Raw genomic sequence first — 22,757 nt, 5'->3', positions numbered from 1 at the left:
AATATGTAGATATATGCGTGTTTTTTTGTTCAAAATGTCATATAAATTTATTTTTTGGTGTCTACACAAGAGAGCTCGCGTGAGATATATACAAGTTGATATCAGGGTAAGATGACTAGTTATAAAAAATCTAACAAAATTACAGTACAGCAAGGCCGAGGTGTATCAAAGACAAAACAGCGAAATGGCAGCGACAGGAGGCGAGTAGAGGCAGCGCGGCGGCAGCGACAGGCGGCGACGGCGGGACGACAGGCGGCGACGGCGGAATGACAGGCGGGGAGGGGAGGCGGCAGTGGCAGCGGCGGCCCGGTGTGGCGGCGCAACAACACGCAGCAGAGTGCGTGTCGTGGTGGGCGGCGAGTGGACGCGACGGCGGGACGACGCGCGGTGACGTTGTGACGACAGGCGGCGACGGCGGGACGATAGGCGGCGACGGCGGGACGACAGGCGGCGACGGCGGGACGACAGGCGGCGACGGCGGGACGACAGGCGTTGACAGCGGAATGACAGGCGGCGAGGCAGGCGGCAGCGGCAGCGGCGGCCCGGTGTGGCGGCGCAACAACACGCAGCAGAGTGCGTGTCGTGGTGGGCGGCGACTAGACGCGACGGCGGGACGACGCGCGGTGACGTCGTGACGACAGGCGGCGACGGCGGGACGACAGGCGTTGACAGCGGAATGACAGGCGGCGAGGCAGGCGGCAGCGGCAGCGGCGGTCCGGTGTGACGGCGCAACAACACGCAGCAGAGTGCGTGTTGTGGTGGGCGGCGACTAGACGCGACGGCGGGACGACGCGCGGTGACGTCGTGACGACAGGCGGCGACGACGGGATGACACGCGGTGACGGCTGAACGACAGACGGCGACGGCGGGACGTCACGCGCTGACGGCGGAATGACAGGCGGCGAGGGAAGGCGGCAGTGGCAGCGGCGGTCCGGTGTGACGGCGCAACAACACGCAGCAGAGTGCGTGTTGTGGTGGGCGGCGAGTGGACGCGAAGGCGGGACGACAGGCGGCGACGGCGGGACGACACGCGCTGACGGCGGAATGACAGGCGGCGAGGGAAGGCGGCAGCGGCATGACAGGGGACGAGGAGAGGCGGCAGCAGCAGCAGCGGCACGGGTGTGGCGGCGCAACAACACGCAGCAGAGTGCGTGTTGTGGTGGGCGGCGACTAGACGCGACGGCGGGATGACGCGCGGTGACGTCGTGACGACAGGCGGCGACGGCGGGATGACACGCGGTGACGGCTGAACGACAGGCGTCGAGTGGAGGTGGCGGCAGCAGCAGCGGCCCGGAGGTGGCAGCGCAACAACATGCAGCGGCAAGCGCAGGCGTCGGGCAGACGGCGAGCGCAAGCGTTGGGACGGCGAGCGCTGGCGTTGGGACGGCGAGCGCAAGCTTTGGGACGGCGAGCGCTGGCGTTGGGACGGCGAGCGCAAGCTTTGGGACGGCGAGCGCTGGCATCGGGAGACAGGCGGGAGGCCGGCCTCCAGTGCCTGTCAAAAATTTATTTTTAGACGGAGGCCGGCCTCCAGTGCCTGTCAAAAGTTATTTTTAGACGGAGGCCGGCCTCCAGTGGCCTCCATCAATTTGGAGGCCGGCCTCCATAAATTACACATTTAATTACGTAGCACCTCCGTATGTACAAAATAAAATATTTTGAAAGTGTATTTGGGGGTTTTTGGGGTCCAGGAATCCGAATCTGGCATCAGATTTCAGGAATTCTGAACAGGAGGCCCAATGCAACGAAGGCCCCCCCTTCGGGGGGGAATAAGCCTAGGTGCTACATTGTGTTGTTATAATTGTATGGTGAAACATACTGTATACAAGCTCCCGCCCCCTTGGTCGGCTTCTATGTGAAAAATTTGAGCTTAGATTGACCCACTGGCATGTTTAGCTCCAATGCGGCTAGTGTTTAGGCTATTCCGCGCCATAATAACTTTGATTTTGAGGTGAAACTGCGAGACGATTGGAGGAAAACCAATGACGTGGCATGAAGTTCCGGAGAGTTTGGGCGTTTACCATAGCTTTAAAAGATCTATAGACCAGTAAATATGGATAGGATTAGTCAATGCATTCGTTGTTACATAAACAAGTTGAATTTGAAGTGAAATTGAATGTAAACATGAATTATGCCCCACAAACCTCCATTTCCACACAGTTTACAGTTTGACACAGTACATACCACATACGTGTAGCTAGTAACCTGTACCAGGACATATAAATTACACCACACCGAGCGCAAGTGAATACAACAAGAAACAAACTCTAAGATGTTCACAACGTTGACATCTTCCTTCTCCCCCGATTCATCAGTTTACGTGCTTTCAATCGTTTTCATTCCTTACAGACCTTAATATAGACTGTTACAATACTGCTCGTTTAACGAATAACGTTTCAATTCGGTTCTCAAGAGCCCAGAACGTCTCTGGAAGACGTACTCGGTCACATACCTTGCAAGCTCCTAGAAACGACGTGGCAGACGTACCGAGGCCGTTTGCATCATTTATGCTATTTTATAGGGTTTAGCATACTTCTATAAATGTTCGGATACGTTGTTGAAGAGTTGACGGTCCGTGGTGGAGCGGAAATGACTGAAACTTTGACATGTTCCCGCTGAGGTGTGAATGCACGTAAAACACCCATTTTCGTTGTCTGGACATATTTATTGCAGATTTTGAGTATTGGAGATGTATACTGTAGTGTACAGTACCTTGTACAATGTTTGAATCGAGCGCTGCACGACTGAGCAAAGTTGCAGATGTCAAAAAGTATTAAGCGCCCGAATACATTCTCAACAAAATCAGACAGAAATGTGTATATACCTCACTTCCAAAACCATTACACAGCTGCATATCCATTATGGGACTATAAATTACACCCTGTACTACTCGCTTCATCCGTTCCAAGTGAGGGATCACAAAAATTTCATTAAAAATTTGAACTCACGTACATGTCCACATCCTCCCACTCTCCCATGTCGCAATTCCATGCTAATTCCAATGTATTTTCTCGTTGCTGGTCTTTTCGGAAGCTAACAGGGACCTATTTGGCTCGGCTAAACTGCTGTTACACAACCTAGAAGGTCCGCGAAATGAGAGCAACAACATCGGCTCTCGAGGATGTATGGGATGCAGTAGACGTGGCGCGTCGTTCTACGTCGATTCTGCGTCTTTTCCGGCACTTGGAGCATTGGAGTATGCTTGGTGTGCTGTAGGACTGCTATTAATGCCTGAATAAAGGGTTATTGGCCGGAAATCTTTGTCTAAGTTCGTATTGTCGGGCAAAGTCATGATTTCAATGCCCTCATCTCTCAAATGACGTTTTTACCTAGAATACATCGTTGTCAATGTAGTTTAACCCCTAATTAGATGTATTAGTATTAACTTAACTGTACAGAGGTCTCTGAAAAATACTGTGCCCGATGTGCAATGTGCAACTTTGCTTTTCGAATCACCATCAGTTAAGCGCCGAGAATGCGCATTTTTGCACACGATGCAAATAACAGTATAAATAGCACTCACATACCTATACCCATATCTGACAGGAGTCTACATAGGCCTACCTCACCCACCCCAACCACCCAGCCAACAGAACATCTCAAATTCCCCAACCAGATCCAACCCAACCGGACATCCGCCTCCTCTCCCGAATCAACATTCACCCCCATTCCAATCGTTTCCCTTCAATTCGGATCCGTATCTACACTATCCCAAACACTCTCGGCTACGGTTAACGTCAGATTTGCTAGAAGGAATCGCGGCGTTCAATTTGTCGCTGTGCAGAAGATGGATTTCCCGTATCGACTCCAAAGCAAATGTCCGCACACCGGGAGTGCCAGAACGCAAGTTCACCGTCAAGTACATATGGTTCGAGGGCTATGTGTACGTACCTGTTCCCGAGTCATTGAATGTTTCTTGATTTTGAAGATGGTTGCGAGAGATTCAGTGGTGATTTTATCGACTCTTGTTTTTTGTGCATGGTGCGATTCTGAAGAGTTTGAGCTATATCACCACTTGAGCACTGGGAGATGGATTACATCGATACTCACTTTGATTGCACGACTCAAATGGATGCAACATGAACGAGTTTCCTATCGAACGTATCACATGAACAGAATGAACACCCGGATTCGCAATACACATGATTTATCCAAACAATATGTGCACTACGCACACCACCCTGCCCTCGCATTCTTGTTATTCCAACGTTACACCTTGGGGAACCATTCAGTTCCCAATCTCAAGACCCAATCTGCACTCGCGTAACCCAAAACCACACTAAGCGAACACAGAAACGAAAAAAAAAATCTGTATTTTCAGTACATACGACATGCAACAAGGCGTACTAGTAACACTAGTGCTAGAACCGACACGGGTATATAAAGACCACGCACCTTGCTGGATTTCTTCATTCCCCTCAAGCCTCATCCCCTCCTCTTCTCTGCCTCCTCAGCCTTGGCCTCTTTCCAATTCTTCCCCCCATTGTTTGTGGATTCGCATGGCGGCTGCTTGGGAATGGTAAGCGGGCTGTTGTGTCTGCTGTCAACAACGGCGCTGACGGTGTGTTTGACAGACTTGAGGATGCAGAATGGAGCGCGACACGACGGTGAGGTGTATCCCTTCTGAAACGCCGGGACTGACCCCTCTTTACCGTGTAGTGCTTTCTAGAATGCGGACGACGCACCTGGACAGAACGACCCTAACGCTCTGGCATCCCAACACAACGGCGCGGTGAGTACTGTGCGCATTGAATGGCATGTCCGTGTTGTGGGCCCGACGGTATCTATCGAGAGCAGCGTTGACGATGCGCATTTCCACCTCGCAAGACGTGCACGACAGGCAGACGACGCCCAGAATGTTGAAACCAATGGTAAGCCGCAGTACTCTGTCAATGGCAGCACTGATGACAATGACAAGGACTCGGTGTCCAGTCTTGATATGGTGAGCGGTGCTTTCTTGACGGCGGGATGTTGCTGACGCCTTCCAATCGCAGCCACGTAACACCAGCACGTCAACGACATGCTCGAGTCATGTCCACCCCCACCTTGTCGGCAGTCGGTGATCCCTCGTCGTTGGTGGAGTCAATGGCATCTGGTAAGTTGAGTTTCTGCCTTTCTTGTCAACAACGGCAGTGACGACGTGCCCCGCAGGTCATGACAACGCAGAGTGACCTCCACGGTGAGCTGTAACCCTTCATGGACGCACTCGTACTGACTCCGCCTTTTCCGTTGCACAGTTTTCCTCCCAAAGACAAACACGGCACCCGCGCGGCACCCAGAATGTTGACCGAACGGTGAGCCGTGATGTTGATTGTCCCGTTGACAATGGTTCTGACGAGGTGTTCAACTGTGGTGGGCTGCGACGGTGAGTTACATCCCCTTGATAATGCATTTGTGCTGACACCCGCTCATTGCTTCGCAGTTCAACTCGAATTTCCAGCGCAATTTCAGACTGTCAGAACAATGTTGACATACAGAACACCCATATCATCTTCGAAGGCCAGGACGAGAACGTCAGTGAGTTGCAACCAGCGCACGACAGCTCAAAAGGAGTCCTTCATCTAGGAGAGAAAGAATAGCGAGTAATATCAGTTCCCCACTCCGAATGGATGCTTAGAAGACGATTCCTGGGCGGGAGCGGTCAAAAGTGGAACTTGAAAGACTCACCTAGAGCCCACTCTCCCTGTCGTTTTGCAACCGTACTCCTGAAGTGCTTGAATATATTATAAACACTGTGAAACAGTCAAAAATAGTTGTTTTAATCAGTTTTTCAGGAAGTACCTTTGATTGTTCAAAGAAATAAAGAGCATCGAAGCGCGCAACGGTGAGCTCAGTGGCTCAAGAGTCAGCCAGTGCATATCTCATTTCTATGGATGACGCTTGACCTAACAAAAGCCCATTTAAAACTTTAATATCAGTGTATAATTCAGTAACAATGAACGCTTTGTGTGGCTTAGCAAAAGACACTCTCTACTCTATACCCATCGCTCACAAGGAGACTTTGGTATATTGCGTCCTATTCATGCAATACGGTACATAACCACGATTAAGGTTGAGAACCGAGAGGAACTGAGAGGTATGTGTCTCACGTACCTTGAGTTCAGTCTATTCTTGCAATCAACATGTCTCCGTCAATCTCGTATGAATATTCACGGCATTTGTCTATTGACGACAGCATGACGTGATTACTGCCCGAGATGCGAGGAAACGGTGTTTTTTTCACTAGAAACGCGGAATTGGCGCTGGAGGAGTAGACCGGATGACATGCATCCGCTGATCTCATCATCCTCCTTGCAAAGTTCATGGAGCTGGCTTGTAGCTCTGTATATCATGTATGTATCCCTCTGCCCTTCCTAATGCACTGCTTTGTCACTGATTTTGGGGAAATAGAGATGCTATGTGTTAAATATATGAAAGTATCGTCTTGGAGACGTTTTGGGCGCTTAACGAATGCCAGTCCCAATTTTCATCTGGATGCCGTGTGAGTGACTCGTTTATCTTATCTCACATAATCTCCTCCAATGTATAACTTCATTTTATTCATGATCCTCATGGCAGACCCAGATTTCCTCGTTTTGTGCCCAGGTGCGTCTAAACGGAATGTAATGTTTTTATACATGTTCAACTTCGATTGACTTGCATCCAGCTTCTTTACATCTTGCCTTCGGAGGTACCCGTCTCATTTATGCAATGTTTAAATGTCAGTTAGATGCAGCAAATGTTTGAAATTGCGTAATTTCGTGACTTGGGGGAGGAGGAGATGTATGTGGTGCTAATTTTCCTTCGGCTCACAGCATCATTGCGGCAAAGTATTGTGTTTAGGTGCGTTTGAAGATAATGGAATGCGTAGTTGAAGAGGTGGCAGTGCGTTGTGATGAGGAAATGGCGATACTTTTGAAATATTTGTGCCGGGTCTTCAAATTGCGTATATCCCACATTTTCATTGTCTGCAACATTCTGTGGTAAGTTTGAAGCACTGAATAGATAGAATAGTATTTATAGTACTTGATTGAATGTGAAAATTAAGTTTTGCGGTGTTGAGGAAAGTCGGACATGTCAAAAATTGTGGATACATTGGTACATAGTACACACCAACCCTAACCTGCTACATATATTTGTATTTACCAACCCTAACCAACCCTAACCAGCCTAATCTGTGCTTTTATGGTATTATCAAATCCCAACCAACCCTAAAACCTAAACCCTAAACCATCCTAATCTGTATTTTTGTGGTCATCACCAACCCTAATCCCTAACCCTAACCAAGGCTAATATGTGCTTTGTGGTGTTGGCGTTACATTGTGTTGTTATAATTGTATGGTGATGAATTAGTCCTCACTCTCAAATTGACGTCTGTCCCTGGAATACATCATTTGCGGGTGTTTTGTAGTCCCTGTACGATGCCCAGTAATCGAGTAATGTTTGAGGAAACAACCTTGAATGTTCGAGTCAACTTTGCATATGAATAAGTGCCTGTAATCAAGCACAATATTAAAAGAAACACTTGAATGCTGTGAAACAGGTTTTTGAGAGTAGTATCATACTCATATTCATTGGACACTTATTTTTTAGACTTGTCTACCCAGCACAACCTTCCGAGCCATCCAAACAACTCCTATCTCATCCGGACTTGCTCTTCCTTGCCCAAAACTTGACTCCATTCAATTCCAATCGCATTTCCCAAGTTTCTGTTCCGGTCCCGTGTTCTAGTCTAGCCTCTAAATAGAATAACGGCAGATATTTGCACTGTTGTTCAAAAGATGGATACGGTTGAACGAAGACGAATGAGAGGGTCCTATGTACGTGAACGAGTTTGCCGTGTGGTAAGTGTAATTATTCCTCGAGTCGAGTTTGCGTAATTGTGTGCGTAGGTGTTTTGGAATGTGCTTGAGAGATTGCGATGCGGTGAGTAGAGTTCATAGTTGGCCGGTTCGTGAATGTGAATATGGATAGTAGATAGATGACACTAAATACTTGAATAAGTATTGACTGTGAATACGTGCATTGAATGCAACTATACAGACGGAGCGCATACTTTACTGACAGCGCACACCACAGTCCTGTCTATGCGAGTAGCTGGAGAATGCACGGTGAGTGAGGCCAAGCATGCAAACAATGTGTGTAACTGTACTCACCGCCTTCTTTTCTTAGAACCAAGTTGTCCCCTGTACTTGCATTCCCATCTCATGTAACGGCCGGTGTGTTGATCCAAAAAGGTGAGCTGGGTGTTTCTGCTCAAGGATGGGTACTGACAGCACACAACACAGGCCCGTCGATGCGAGTGTAGCTGGAGAATGCACGGTGAGTGAGCCGCTGATGACGCTTGGACATACTGAGAGACACACCAGACGCGATGTAACACTCAAGACTTGCATTCCCATCTCACGTTGATCCAAAAAGGTGAGCGACGGCTACTGACAGCGTACATGGATGCGACGTGAGGTGCTGATGAGGGATGCTGAGAGATTCGTCATACGAAAAAAAGGTCGCTGACGGTGTCCTTGTTGTTTTGCAGCAACTGTAGGTTGATGAGGAGGGGGCGTTGACGTGAAGACTGTCGGAGGTGAAGACAGTGTATGGGTAAGCAACACAAGCTAACCCACCTAACCCGCTGAGCACAAGAAGAGGGTGAGGGTGAACACGAACGCCAGCTTGAGCAGGAAGCAGAGGATTTTATCGACGTCTACGCTCTTCGGAATCGACGGGAAGTACGTGTTTGTTCACAAGGTGAAGACGAGGCCAACAAACATAGCTTGTGAAAATGTCTGATAAATTGGCAGTCAGGAAGATGCTTGATATTAGCTGCATTAGGTACAGAAAATGTGTTGTTGACAAATCAATCCAGCATCCAGACTAGAACTGACATCCGTGAATATAAGCTCAAATAACGGCCTACGGTTAGTCACCACCATTCCCAAATGTTCGTCCTTTCTACCCTGTTCTCTGTTGTGGTCACTACCATCACCCTTGTCCAATCCAATCCAGCCATCTATCTAGACGTCATTCCAGGACCCTTTAAAAAATGTAACTTGTACTTACTCAATCACCTCCCTTCCTGAGAAGATTCCAGAACCGTTTAGAAGAGGGTTGAGGACTTGGACATGCGATGCTCAACATCGCTGACATGCACCCCCACAGGAATTGTGCATAGGCAGGCCGACTCGCATAATCCCATGTCATTTTGCTTGTTAAAGTGACTGTCACCCGCAATTATCTATACGAAGATTGGATGCGTGGCGATGTACACACGTATGGATTCTACTGGCTGTGGGGTGAAGATTGAGTGGTGCGTTTGAGGAAGAGTAGGCATGGGTTGGGGAGCAAGAGGTCATGATGATGGGTTTGAAAGGGAATATCCTGATGGATGCGCAAATCGACACGAACACTAGAACACAGAATACGTACGAATACAACACCTAGAAGAGTACAGTAGTGTAGTATATGTCAGCTCCAAGACCCGACAATAGAAAGATCGAGGAGTGCAACTCACCAAGTAGCAAATGCACATTTACATTTCACAAACGGCAGGATATATTGCATTGCGATGCAACAACTCCCCATCTGCATCTTCCGTCCGAAATGCAGTTTAAAACGTCTGGAATTCGGTGCTTCGTATTTTGTTAGCTTAATTAAGCAACGTAAAATTGAGGACTGTACCAAAATTGAGACGCAAATTTTTGAAGCTAGAGCTCGAGAGTTCACGTAGAGGCGGTTTGGCGAGTTTGCCGTGAATACTGGACTGCTTTGCAATGGGTGTAGCTGTTTTGTGCTCGTCTCCTATTCTGTGGGTGCAGTTTGCATCTACTCTTCTGATTTTTGTGAGTGTAGTTGCACTGAGAGTAAACCTTCGATTACTTTTCTTTTCTGTGCTGCCTGGATTTCAGAATCGATAACAAAAGTGTTTATCACGAAACTCGTCTTTTCATGTCTATCGTGAACTGATCTTTAGCAAATACAATGAAATTATATTTCATTAGCACACTGCACGACGACAGGGGGTATACAGTGTACAGAAATACACCAATATCTCGCTTAGCGGAGGAGGAAGATTGCAGATCCCAAATCGGACCCTGCAAAACGACCCGAAAACAGAACCCCTGTTCGCTTCGAGCGCCTTAACAAGCAACCCCGCGTCAACCTCCATCTGCGTCGTCGTCGTCTCTGCCCCTGAAGCTGCGGTATGAGACGCCAACGAAGGTGAAGAACCAGACGATGACACAGGAGACAGCACAACCCGCCCCGTCGCAAAATACGGCCGAAGATGCGCATCCAAAACCGACACAAAGATCCAAAACGCGTCTTCCTCCGGTGCGAGTAGTAGGAGGTGCGCAACGATCTCCGTCAGACCTGTCATTTCGCCCAACAATTATCAATCCACAATCAAAAAAACAAAGTAAGGAAGGAAGGAGAAACTTACCGCGCTCATATACAACATCAGGGACCATGTTCAAATACGCCTGCAACAAACTAAGCGCCTTGCGCTCTCTCTCTCTCCTCTCCTTCTCAACCCTTCTTCTCTCCCCATCTTCACCATCACCCTCCCCATCCCCATCCTTACCAACACCAACACCTCTATCGGAATCCCCACCATCCCCAATCAAAACCCTGACAACATCTCTCACATCCCTCTCCGTCTCCTCTCTCACCCTCTCCTTCTCAACCCCCCTCTCACCCGCGCGGGCCCCGCCACCCCATCCCCGCGCACACAGCTGCCTATACACACCCGGCACACACCTCCCTTTCCCATCCGTCAAAAACGACCAGACGAGGTACCGCACCGACGAAGGCACACCGTCCAACAACAACCTCCTCACTTTCTTCGACCGCCTCAGTGCCGCATCCGCATTTGCATTCGAGGATGCACCGCCGGTGGCGGATAGAAGATGATGATGATGAAGATGCGATGAGAGACGGAGGGTTGAATGATGTTGCAGACCCCAAGCACAGACGAAGACGTAGATGACGAAAGCGATGCACCAGACCCAGACGGAGGCAGCGCTTCGAACGACAGAGTCAACGACGAGGCCAGGATCCCCATCCACTGCGCCTCACGCTGCCTATGCGTGTCCATATCCGCCACACTTATACTCTCCTCCGTCTGCTTGCGCGATATAGATGACGTGGAGGACGGAGCTGGAGGCCAGATTCCATGTTGTGGCAAAGAGGATGACGCGAAGAGCTCGCCAACAGGCGATTTTGACCATTTCCCGGCGCCTGAACCTCTCTTTCTCGTTATTGCGCTGGCCACCACCATCCGCACCAAGCCCAAGGTGTCAGACAACATGTTTGCGTGGGCCTGTGAAGGGTGGGAACGTGATGGTGCTGGGTGCAAGCAATGGAAGAGGGAGGGGAGAGTGTGGTCGTGGTTCATGTGTTTCCATGAGAGAACGGTGGAGAGAAAATTAGAGCACTCACTGGACATCTCAATCCATCGTCCCCTCCCCAATTGATCCTGATTCGCTATCCACCAAGTACCCCACACTCCTTAAGCGTTTTGAGCTTCTTTTCCCTTCCGTTTGAATCGTCGTATTTGAGGTGGAGCTGGGTGGAGACGGCTAAAGGGGAAGTGTGATGTCGGGGAACGGATTTGCTATACTGTTTGTGAACGTTGCGGAGTTTGAATTTCCTTGGCAACAGCAAGGACAAACAACGCGACTCTGGGGGTCGAGTGTCGGCGGCGGTGGCGGCAGCGAGTGCGGCTACGTGGGGGTGGCGGTGCAACGACACGCAGCAGAGTGCGTGTCGTTGTGGGCGGCGCGTGGAGGCGGCGGCAGGACGACAGGTGGCGAGTGGAGGCGGCACGGCGGCAGCAACAGGCGACGAGTGGAGGCCGCGGCGGCAGAAACGGCCCGAGGGTGGCGGTGCAACGACACGCAGCAGAGTGCGTGTCGTGGTGGGCGGCGATTAGACGCGACGGCGGGACGACACGCGGTGACGGCGGGACGACACGCGGTGACGGCGGGACAACAGGCGGCGACGGCGGGTTGACACGCGGTGACGGCGGGATGACACGCGGTGACGGCTGAACGACAGGCGGTGACAGCTGAACGACAGGCGTCCAGTGGAGGCCGCGGCGGCAGAAGCGGCCCGGGGGTGGTGGCGCAATAACACGCAGCGGCGAGCAAAGGCGTCGGGACAGCGAGCGCAAGTGTCGGGACGGCAAGCGCTGGCATTGGGACAGCGAGCGCTGGCATCAGGAGACAGGCGGGAGGCCGGCCTCCAGTGCCTGTCAAAAATTTATTTTTAGACGGAGGCCGGCCTCCAGTGCCTGTCAAAAGTTATTTTTAGATGGAGGCCGGCCTCCGTAAATTACACATTTAATTACGTAGCACCTCCGTATGTACAAAATAAAATATTTTGAAAGTGGATTTGGGGGTTTTCGGGGTCGAGGAATCCGAATCTGGCATCAGATTTTCGGAATTCTGAACAGGAGGACCAATGCAACGAAGGCCCCCCCTTTGGGGGGGAATAAGCTTAGGAAGTAAGGTAGGCGTGTGAACTTCCGAACGGCATGTGATTGTGAAGGGCCGGATCTAATTTAGTACATGGGAAAAGTTACTTAGTACTTCGGGAAAAGTTCCTTAGTACCGTGGAAACATTTTTGATGGACCGGATCATGAACTGTCCAATTAAGATTCACAACAATCAATCATTCTATTGTTTGATTGTTAGGTAAGGACCCAGGTAAGCTATTTATACTCTAGACATGTGAATATTCCCATGTCGCGGTTACTCGGAGCCACGTAACCAGAGTAATCTATATCCATGTGATTCACATCACAGTCAATAACCCACGATGTCAAAGAACAAAAGTGTTGGATCCACTTTTGACAGGTTACCATGTGCCACATCGACCCGTGACACTCTGTTCATCAGAGACCTGTCTAACTTGACAATAAACATTGACAGATTTGTGATAGTCGGTAAGATACATGACAGCTGCGCAGCATCACTTCACGCGCTGTCATCGGATGTCTAGAACATTCCTTCTAAGAATAGCCACTGAAGAGTCTATAAAGACGAAAGGGCTGGTTGTTGGGATCCCCCAACAGCCCTCTGGCCTTCTTTCATTTTAACTCACAGTTTAAATAGTCGCTCGCACCTCGCTTCGCTCGGTGCTCGCTCCCCCCCTAAACCCTAAACCCTAAACCCTAAACCCTAAACCCTGCTCCACTGTCCAGGAGCCATACACCCCTCGATCTGTCCGCCCGTCAGCGTACAAATTTGGCGTTGATGACTTCGAAGCATACCGATTGCAATGCGAGAACATCATCAAACACCAACAACACGGTCGGGCTGCCTTGCTGAGGGGTGGATTGGTGGGTAGGATAGCCAGTGAGTTTCTGAGCGTCGACGATGGGCTGGCTGGCCCCTCTAAGGAAATCATTCAGAACCGGCAGGGGTTCATCGTGCCAGCTGGCGACACGACTTGGTGTTATTGCGACGACCAGCTCACGGAGAACGAGCTGTCCATTATATGCGGCACCTACACGCTGTACATGTTAGAGTTCCCTCTAACGTAGACACACACACGTGCCTGTAGTCACATATCACACAGTATTTGTAGACACACCCGTAGCTACGTAGCCTCAGTTCCTTCTTTGTTAGCACACCCAACACGTTCTGGTCCTTCGTCTCTCTCTCCCGCCTCGTCTCCGGGTCTCCTCCTAACATCAAGAAGGAACTCTAACACATTCAAAACATCCTCTCTCATCGCCTTTTGGCATTTCAATACCACCGTTTCCCAAACTGCCTGGACTACCTCGTTCCCCTTCGATCCTGCCCATCCAGCAGGATATCGAAGCCTGTACCGACACTTGTGACCGCTACTCTTGGCAATTATTTTTTTTGCAAAGAGACCTCTTGTTGCACGAAGAAACCCTGCGTATTGCTTCCAACCAGGGTGCATCTTTTGATACCCTTCGGCGACTTACTGCTGCTGTTATAGACTGTCAACGGTCAATCTCACATACCAGAGACCTTCTCGCTTCCGCTGAAAGACAGTTGCGTTACCTACACGACCAGGCTGATCGCGTTCGCGACCTACAAGATTGTCTGGCTACTCTGTCTCGCCGCATTGATAATCTGGCTTTTACCACCTCTCTTAGCCCTGCTATTTTGTCTGGACTTCACGCCCGCCTTGACGATATTCTCAGCTCTCCTCTCTTCTCCAGGTCCTCTACCCCAGACAGCTTACCTGACCTTGAACCCTCCGATTAGAAGCGCATATATTCACCCTTTTGGCGCATACACCCACCCTCTCTGTTTTTTTCTCTTTCCTTTTTTTAATTCGCTTCTCGCTTATCGTTTGCACTCATGCCTCCCGGAAAAAGTAAAGGTCGTTCGGTCTCCCCCCGTCGTGGTCGTGACGGTAGTGATGACGACACTGTGTCCCGAATTGACCCTGCCATTATCGCTCTCATTAAGGCTAGCCAGGAATCCAATAAAGAAACTATGAAAGATATTCTCGAACTGTCGCGTATACAAGCCGAAACTATGTTCAAATCATTCCTCGCGTTACCCCAACTCCAAACCTCTACCCACTCCTCTGCGACTACCTCTACCGCCCGCTCTGGTGATTCACGCGCTTATAAGGTGCCCTTTCCAGGTGCCTTCGACGGCTCCTCTGATACTGTCGAAGACTTGCTGGCCTCATGGCGTAACTTTTTTCACTCCGACCCCGAAGCATACAAAACCACTGATTCCAAAGTACGCACCGCTCTCAGTTCTTTCAAGACCGGCACGCCCGCTGTCTGGCGTAACCAGCTCATTGAAGAGCTAGAGTCTGGGCAATGCGTCTTAACCAACTGGTCCGACTTTGAGGAGCGCGTGAAAGACTCCTTCCTGTTCCATTTCTCGCAACAACGCGCGGCACGCGAGATCATGTGCATCCGTCAGAACTCCACGCCCACTCAAGAGTTCATTATTATCTTCGAGAACCTTGCCTTTCGCTCCAAGTTTAACGACGAAGCGTTGATCCAATGCTTCAAAATGGCCTTGGATAAGCGTATTATGGAGGAGATTGGACGAACACACCGTGAGATGCCCACATTCGCGGAATGGAAGAGTGCCGCAATCTTGATGGCTCACAGACTGCGTGAGACTGATGCCACGGTGACTCCGGTCGTCAACACCACCGCCACCTGGCGTCCTCCCCCTTCTTTCACCTCCACCCCTTCCACTGTTCAAAAGTCTAGCAACCCCCGCCCCGCTGCTCCTGCCCCCAACGCGACTCTACCTGCAAACATCTCCGCTGCTCCGAATCGACGTGCCGCCCTGCCCTGCTTTAACTGCGGCGTATTTGGCCACTTCATGCGAGTCTGCCCCAAACCCAAAGATCTCGAATTCCAACGCAAATCACGCGCAAAACTGGAACGAGCTCGGGCCGTCCTCGAGTGCTTTGATGCTTTGCCTGATGACGACAAGCATGAGATTCGATGCGTTGATGTTGACGAAAGTGCCTTGTTTGATGATTCGGATTTTGTTTCTTGCGTCGAGTGAGTAGTACGTCCTCGCCGCTTCTGTACAACAACCCTGTAATTACTCCCAAATTGCATGTTGCATTGTCTCCAAAATCCGTACCTCTGCCCGTGTTACCTGTTTACGCGACCCCTCAACCTTCATTATCCAATTCTGTATTGACTCCTGACAAGCCCTCTTCTTCAACAACATCACCCAACTCCGACTACCCGACACCAACACTCCTGCCCGCGCACCCACAACCTCCAACTATGGCACCCGATTGCATTCCATATTCAGACCTCTTTTTATCCTGTCCTGAGGATGATCCACCAGAGCTGCAAGCCCCAGATGCCTCTGATGATTCGGATGAAGATTCGCCAACCAAGCCTGCTCAACAAACCTCCGCCCACGATGATGCATCTGTCTCTATGACACACGATGCAAGTCCACCACCGGCCCCACGCGACTCTCTACTTTGCAGCCCGCCCGTCGCTGACCACACAGACTGCCCGCCTTCAATCCCTACACCTGTCCGCACCGTCCTGTGCAACTTGCGCCGATTACGCAGCACGCCTTGGCGAACCGAGAGCCTGCTCAAATCCTGGGCCCCAAAGGAGCGTTGGGACGACATTGACGATGATCTGATTGCTGCTCTTTGCGATCTCCCCTGGACCGACGCCGCCAAAGTCCTCCAGCAGCTCAAGAAGCCCCGCGACTACATCTCCCGCATGGGGAGTAAATGCCTTGACATTCCAATGTCGGCTGCACCCCCAGGCTCGACCTCTTTGGTGTCGCTGAAAGCGCTCTTAGACAGCGGTGCCACTGGTTGTTACGTGCACTCCGATTTTGTCAAACTCAATGGATGGGTGACTGAGCGGCTGCCCCACCCCGTTAGCGTTTACAATGCAGACGGAACTCGCAATGCCAACGGTGCTATCACAGATGTTGTTTACCTTGTCATCCGCATTGAAAACCATGTTGAGCGACTCCGCCTTTCAGTCACCAACACGGGATCATCTTCCCTCATCCTCGGGCACTCCTGGCTCTGGTTCCATAATCCGCTTGTTGACTGGCGAGAGGCCAAGCTCTGCTTTGCACGCTGCCCCACGTCCTGTGGTGCTGACGTGCTGCCGACTTCGCACCCTGATGGCGAAACCGTGAATGTTTGCCGCGAAGGACCCCAGCTCCGTGAAGACGACATCTTTGATGACAGCCCGGGCCCCTTCACGCCGGTCTCTGCTGCGGAATGGGCTGACGCCTTTGCTGGTGAACTTGCCGATGGTGAATCGATGTGCGCGGTTGACCTCAATGAGTTCACGTCCGAACAAGTCCATGGCTCATGCGACCACCGCATTTCTCACTTTTTGCGAACTCAACGTGAAGCAGCTTCATATCCCGACCGCTACCTGAAGGAATTTGCACCTGTTTTCTCCAAAGAGGAGTTTGACGAGCTCCCACCCCGTCGCCCATGGGATCATGCTATTAACCTGAAACCAGATGCAAAGTCGTTCAAAGCAAAGCCGTACCGTCTGTCGCCCGCTGAAACCTCGAAGGTCAAGGAATGGATAGAAGAGGAAAAACGCACTGGCCGTATACGGGACTCCATCTCTCCCTATGCCGCCCCTTTCTTCTTCATCCAGAAAAAGGATGGCTCACTGCGCCCTGTGCAAGACTACCGACGCCTGAACGATATCACGATCAAGAACCGCTATCCATTGCCGCTCATCTCTGACCTCATGGACAAGCTTAAAGGCGCGAAAGTATTCACCAAACTTGACGTCCGCTGGGGTTTCAATAACATTCGTATCAGGGAAGGCGATGAGCACAAGGCTGCCTTTATCACGGAGTTTGGACTTTTTGAGCCTCTTGTAATGTTCTTTGGATTGACAAACTCACCAGCTACCTTCCAGAATATGATGAACGATCTGTTCAAGGATCTCATTGCTGGCGGCCATGTCGTGATATATATGGATGACATCCTCATCTTCACTGATGATGTCCAGTCCCATCGACATCTTGTCCGCAATGTCTTGCAGATTCTGGAGGACAACAAGCTTTATCTGCGGCCAGAAAAGTGCTGTTTTGAGCAGGACCGTGTGGAATACTTGGGCGTCATTGTCGGCCACGGGAAAATGTCCATGGATCCCAAGAAAGTTGACGCTATCACCTCTTGGCCAATCCCGCGCTGTCGTAAGGACGTCCAACAGTTCCTCGGTTTCGTCAACTTCTACCGTAGGTTTATCAAGAACTTCTCCCGCATTGCCGCTCCCCTGCATGCCCTGGGTGGTTCGGCGCCTTGGGTATGGGACAATTTGTCAACATCCGCCTTCAACGAGCTCAAATCCGCCTGCGCTTCACACCCGGTGCTACTTCTTCCCCGCGACGGTGCCCCATTCCGCATAGAGGCAGACAGCTCTGGATACGCAACCGGCGCGGTGCTCAGCCAATTTGTTGACAATTCCTGGCAACCGGTCGCGTTTGCTTCAAAAGCCCTCAGTCCCGTTGAGCGCAACTACGAGATACATGACCGCGAACTACTGTCAATCATGAGGTCTCTCGATGACTGGCGACGCTACCTCCACGGCTCCGATTCTCCTGTTGAGATCCACACCGATCACAAGAACCTTCAGTATTTCATGACCGCTCAGAAATTGAACCGTCGTCAGGCTCGCTGGTCCCTGCAGCTCGCTGAATTCGATTTCGTACTCGTCCACAAGCCAGGCCCGACCATGATCTGCGCAGACTCGTTGTCCCGCCGCCCCGACTACGATAAAGGTGTTGGCGACAACGAAAACGTCACCTTACTGCGCCCAGAACACATTCGACGTACTGCTGAATGCTCAATTGGGGATGACCCCGTCCTGGCTGACATTCGAACTCACCAGCACCAAATCACTGAAATGTGGGAAAAGCACAAGAACCTGCCTGGCTGGTCCCTCCACGACGGCTTGCTTTCATGGCATAACCGAATCTTTGTGCCAAACAAAGGCAACTTGCGTCAACGAATACTCGCCGACTGTCATGATCACCAATCCGTAGGCCACCCTGGCCGGATGAAGACCATGGAACTCGTCCTGCGCGACTATTGGTGGCCGTCACTATCAAAAGACGCGAAGCGTTACGTTGATGGATGCCCCACCTGTCAATCAACTAAGCCTCTGAGGATGGCGCCCGCGGGCCTACTGACCCCCAACGAAATCCCTTCCTCCAATTGGGAGATCATTTCCTGTGATCTCATCGTGGACTTACCTAAATCTCGCGGCTTCGATTCGATCTTTGTCGTCGTCGATAGACTCTCAAAAATGGTTCGTATCATCCCATGCAAAAAGTCAATCACTTCTGAGGGTCTCGCGCGCCTCTTCCGCGACCATGTCTGGAAAGACTTCGGACTGCCACGACGCATCATCTCCGACCGTGGTTCAATCTTCCTGTCAAACTTTACTCGGGCCCTCAACGACCTGCTAGGCATTTCACAGAACGCGTCCACCGCATTTCGACCTCAAACAGACGGACAAACTGAGCGCGTCAATCAAGAAATCGAACAATACCTACGGATCTTTGTGAATAACAGGCAAAATGATTGGGTGGAATGGCTTGCATGCGCCGAATTTGCTATCAACAATAAGATTCACTCGTCCACTGGCTTCTCGCCCTTCTTCCTAAACTATGGCTCCAACCCCCGCCGAACCCTGCAACCCGCACGCCTCTCGGACGACCGTGTCCCCAAAGCTCTTGAATTCGCCTCTCAAATGGATTCCCTCGCGAAGGAATCCGCTTCAGCGCTAAACCTCGCCGCTGATGCAATGAAGCGATCCTATGACACCTCTCACCGCGCTCCACCCGTCTTCAATGTTGGCGACATGGTGATGCTCAGCGCCTCCGACATCAAGTCCTCACGTCCGTCTAAAAAGCTCGATGTTAAGCGTCACGGACCTTTTCCTGTGACGAAACGCGTTGGCATCCAGTCTTACACCCTCGACCTACCGGCCTCGTGGTCGATCCACCCTACTTTCCATGTCTCTAAACTCTCCCGTTTCATACCAGCAGAATTCGATTCCCAAACTTCACCCGCGACACCAACACCTCCCCCCGCGTTACCACCCCCAGACATTGCAAGTGTGCTCGGCCACAGGGCCCTGCGCAGTGGAACACAGTTCCTCGTGCTGCTCGATGGCTGCACAGAGGAAGACGCTTCGTGGTCAAGCCACTCATCCTTCCCTAACTCTGAAGTACTAAACAATTACATACGCCTCCACAACATCCCGGACGCCCACCTTTAAGAGGGGGGTGATGTTAGAGTTCCCTCTAACGTAGACACACACACGTGCCTGTAGTCACATATCACACAGTATTTGTAGACACACCCGTAGCTACGTAGCCTCAGTTCCTTCTTTGTTAGCACACCCAACACGTTCTGGTCCTTCGTCTCTCTCTCCCGCCTCGTCTCCGGGTCTCCTCCTAACAGTACACAGGTATGTTTTCCTTGTTTATTCTCAATTTTATGCACTAACAACATTTTTCTCAGCTACTAAAGGTCAAATAACTGTAAAATCGTGGTTCCCTCCCCCGAACCTGTGGCAGGTGCCCTCCAGCATGAACGGATCACAATGGGTGGAATGGACGCCTGCCAACGAGGCATGGTACCGTGAACGCGTAGAAGACATCCGCACTCGGCAGGCCCAGCCATTAACAAGAGTGCAATGGAAATCAATATTGCGCGGCACTCCTCCCAGTAGGAAGCTTCTGGCGGCAGCGTCTCAACGAGCTCAGGCCTTTGTCAACGGGCACGTACCGGTGGTGCCAACTTATCGTGTTCGCCCAGGCCTGTAGTTACATTGTCAATGTAAGTGTTTTTTCATTTAAGAATAGCCCATTCTAACAAAAATATGTAGATATATGCGTGTTTTTTTGTTCAAAATGTCATATAAATTTATTTTTTGGTGTCTACACAAGAGAGCTCGCGTGAGATATATACAAGTTGATATCAGGGTAAGATGACTAGTTATAAAAAATCTAACAAAATTACAGTACAGCAAGGCCGAGGTGTATCAAAGACAAAACAGCGAAATGGCAGCGACAGGAGGCGAGTAGAGGCAGCGCGGCGGCAGCGACAGGCGGCGACGGCGGGACGACAGGCGGCGACGGCGGAATGACAGGCGGGGAGGGGAGGCGGCAGTGGCAGCGGCGGCCCGGTGTGGCGGCGCAACAACACGCAGCAGAGTGCGTGTCGTGGTGGGCGGCGAGTGGACGCGACGGCGGGACGACGCGCGGTGACGTTGTGACGACAGGCGGCGACGGCGGGACGATAGGCGGCGACGGCGGGACGACAGGCGGCGACGGCGGGACGACAGGCGGCGACGGCGGGACGACAGGCGTTGACAGCGGAATGACAGGCGGCGAGGCAGGCGGCAGCGGCAGCGGCGGCCCGGTGTGGCGGCGCAACAACACGCAGCAGAGTGCGTGTCGTGGTGGGCGGCGACTAGACGCGACGGCGGGACGACGCGCGGTGACGTCGTGACGACAGGCGGCGACGGCGGGACGACAGGCGTTGACAGCGGAATGACAGGCGGCGAGGCAGGCGGCAGCGGCAGCGGCGGTCCGGTGTGACGGCGCAACAACACGCAGCAGAGTGCGTGTTGTGGTGGGCGGCGACTAGACGCGACGGCGGGACGACGCGCGGTGACGTCGTGACGACAGGCGGCGACGACGGGATGACACGCGGTGACGGCTGAACGACAGACGGCGACGGCGGGACGTCACGCGCTGACGGCGGAATGACAGGCGGCGAGGGAAGGCGGCAGTGGCAGCGGCGGTCCGGTGTGACGGCGCAACAACACGCAGCAGAGTGCGTGTTGTGGTGGGCGGCGAGTGGACGCGAAGGCGGGACGACAGGCGGCGACGGCGGGACGACACGCGCTGACGGCGGAATGACAGGCGGCGAGGGAAGGCGGCAGCGGCATGACAGGGGACGAGGAGAGGCGGCAGCAGCAGCAGCGGCACGGGTGTGGCGGCGCAACAACACGCAGCAGAGTGCGTGTTGTGGTGGGCGGCGACTAGACGCGACGGCGGGATGACGCGCGGTGACGTCGTGACGACAGGCGGCGACGGCGGGATGACACGCGGTGACGGCTGAACGACAGGCGTCGAGTGGAGGTGGCGGCAGCAGCAGCGGCCCGGAGGTGGCAGCGCAACAACATGCAGCGGCAAGCGCAGGCGTCGGGCAGACGGCGAGCGCAAGCGTTGGGACGGCGAGCGCTGGCGTTGGGACGGCGAGCGCAAGCTTTGGGACGGCGAGCGCTGGCGTTGGGACGGCGAGCGCAAGCTTTGGGACGGCGAGCGCTGGCATCGGGAGACAGGCGGGAGGCCGGCCTCCAGTGCCTGTCAAAAATTTATTTTTAGACGGAGGCCGGCCTCCAGTGCCTGTCAAAAGTTATTTTTAGACGGAGGCCGGCCTCCAGTGGCCTCCATCAATTTGGAGGCCGGCCTCCATAAATTACACATTTAATTACGTAGCACCTCCGTATGTACAAAATAAAATATTTTGAAAGTGTATTTGGGGGTTTTTGGGGTCCAGGAATCCGAATCTGGCATCAGATTTCAGGAATTCTGAACAGGAGGCCCAATGCAACGAAGGCCCCCCCTTCGGGGGGGAATAAGCCTAGGTGCTACATTGTGTTGTTATAATTGTATGGTGAAACATACTGTATACAAGCTCCCGCCCCCTTGGTCGGCTTCTATGTGAAAAATTTGAGCTTAGATTGACCCACTGGCATGTTTAGCTCCAATGCGGCTAGTGTTTAGGCTATTCCGCGCCATAATAACTTTGATTTTGAGGTGAAACTGCGAGACGATTGGAGGAAAACCAATGACGTGGCATGAAGTTCCGGAGAGTTTGGGCGTTTACCATAGCTTTAAAAGATCTATAGACCAGTAAATATGGATAGGATTAGTCAATGCATTCGTTGTTACATAAACAAGTTGAATTTGAAGTGAAATTGAATGTAAACATGAATTATGCCCCACAAACCTCCATTTCCACACAGTTTACAGTTTGACACAGTACATACCACATACGTGTAGCTAGTAACCTGTACCAGGACATATAAATTACACCACACCGAGCGCAAGTGAATACAACAAGAAACAAACTCTAAGATGTTCACAACGTTGACATCTTCCTTCTCCCCCGATTCATCAGTTTACGTGCTTTCAATCGTTTTCATTCCTTACAGACCTTAATATAGACTGTTACAATACTGCTCGTTTAACGAATAACGTTTCAATTCGGTTCTCAA

General features: G+C 51.7%; 2 protein-coding genes across 2 annotated transcripts; both read left to right on the top strand.

Moving 5' to 3' along the window:
- Positions 1–10,212: 10,212 nt before the first annotated feature.
- JR316_0009466 (uncharacterized protein) lies at positions 10,213–10,880 on the top strand (the record flags this gene model as incomplete). Its single annotated transcript, XM_047895168.1, has 2 exons — positions 10,213–10,324; positions 10,399–10,880. 2 exons carry the CDS (start codon positions 10,213–10,215, stop codon positions 10,878–10,880), a joined length of 594 nt encoding a protein of 197 aa, XP_047746627.1.
- Positions 10,881–20,055: 9,175 nt separating this feature from the next.
- Positions 20,056–20,980, top strand: JR316_0009465 (uncharacterized protein; the record flags this gene model as incomplete). The annotated part of the gene is made up of 2 exons (XM_047895167.1): positions 20,056–20,288; positions 20,491–20,980. 2 exons carry the CDS (start codon positions 20,056–20,058, stop codon positions 20,978–20,980), a joined length of 723 nt encoding a protein of 240 aa, XP_047746626.1.
- Positions 20,981–22,757: the final 1,777 nt, after the last annotated feature.

Source organism: Psilocybe cubensis, chromosome 8, assembly GCF_017499595.1.
Source record: "Psilocybe cubensis strain MGC-MH-2018 chromosome 8, whole genome shotgun sequence".
Lineage (NCBI taxonomy): Eukaryota > Fungi > Basidiomycota > Agaricomycetes > Agaricales > Agrocybaceae > Psilocybe > Psilocybe cubensis.
The sequence above is the reverse complement of the archived record's forward strand: the minus strand, read 5'-3'. Positions and strand labels throughout refer to the sequence as shown.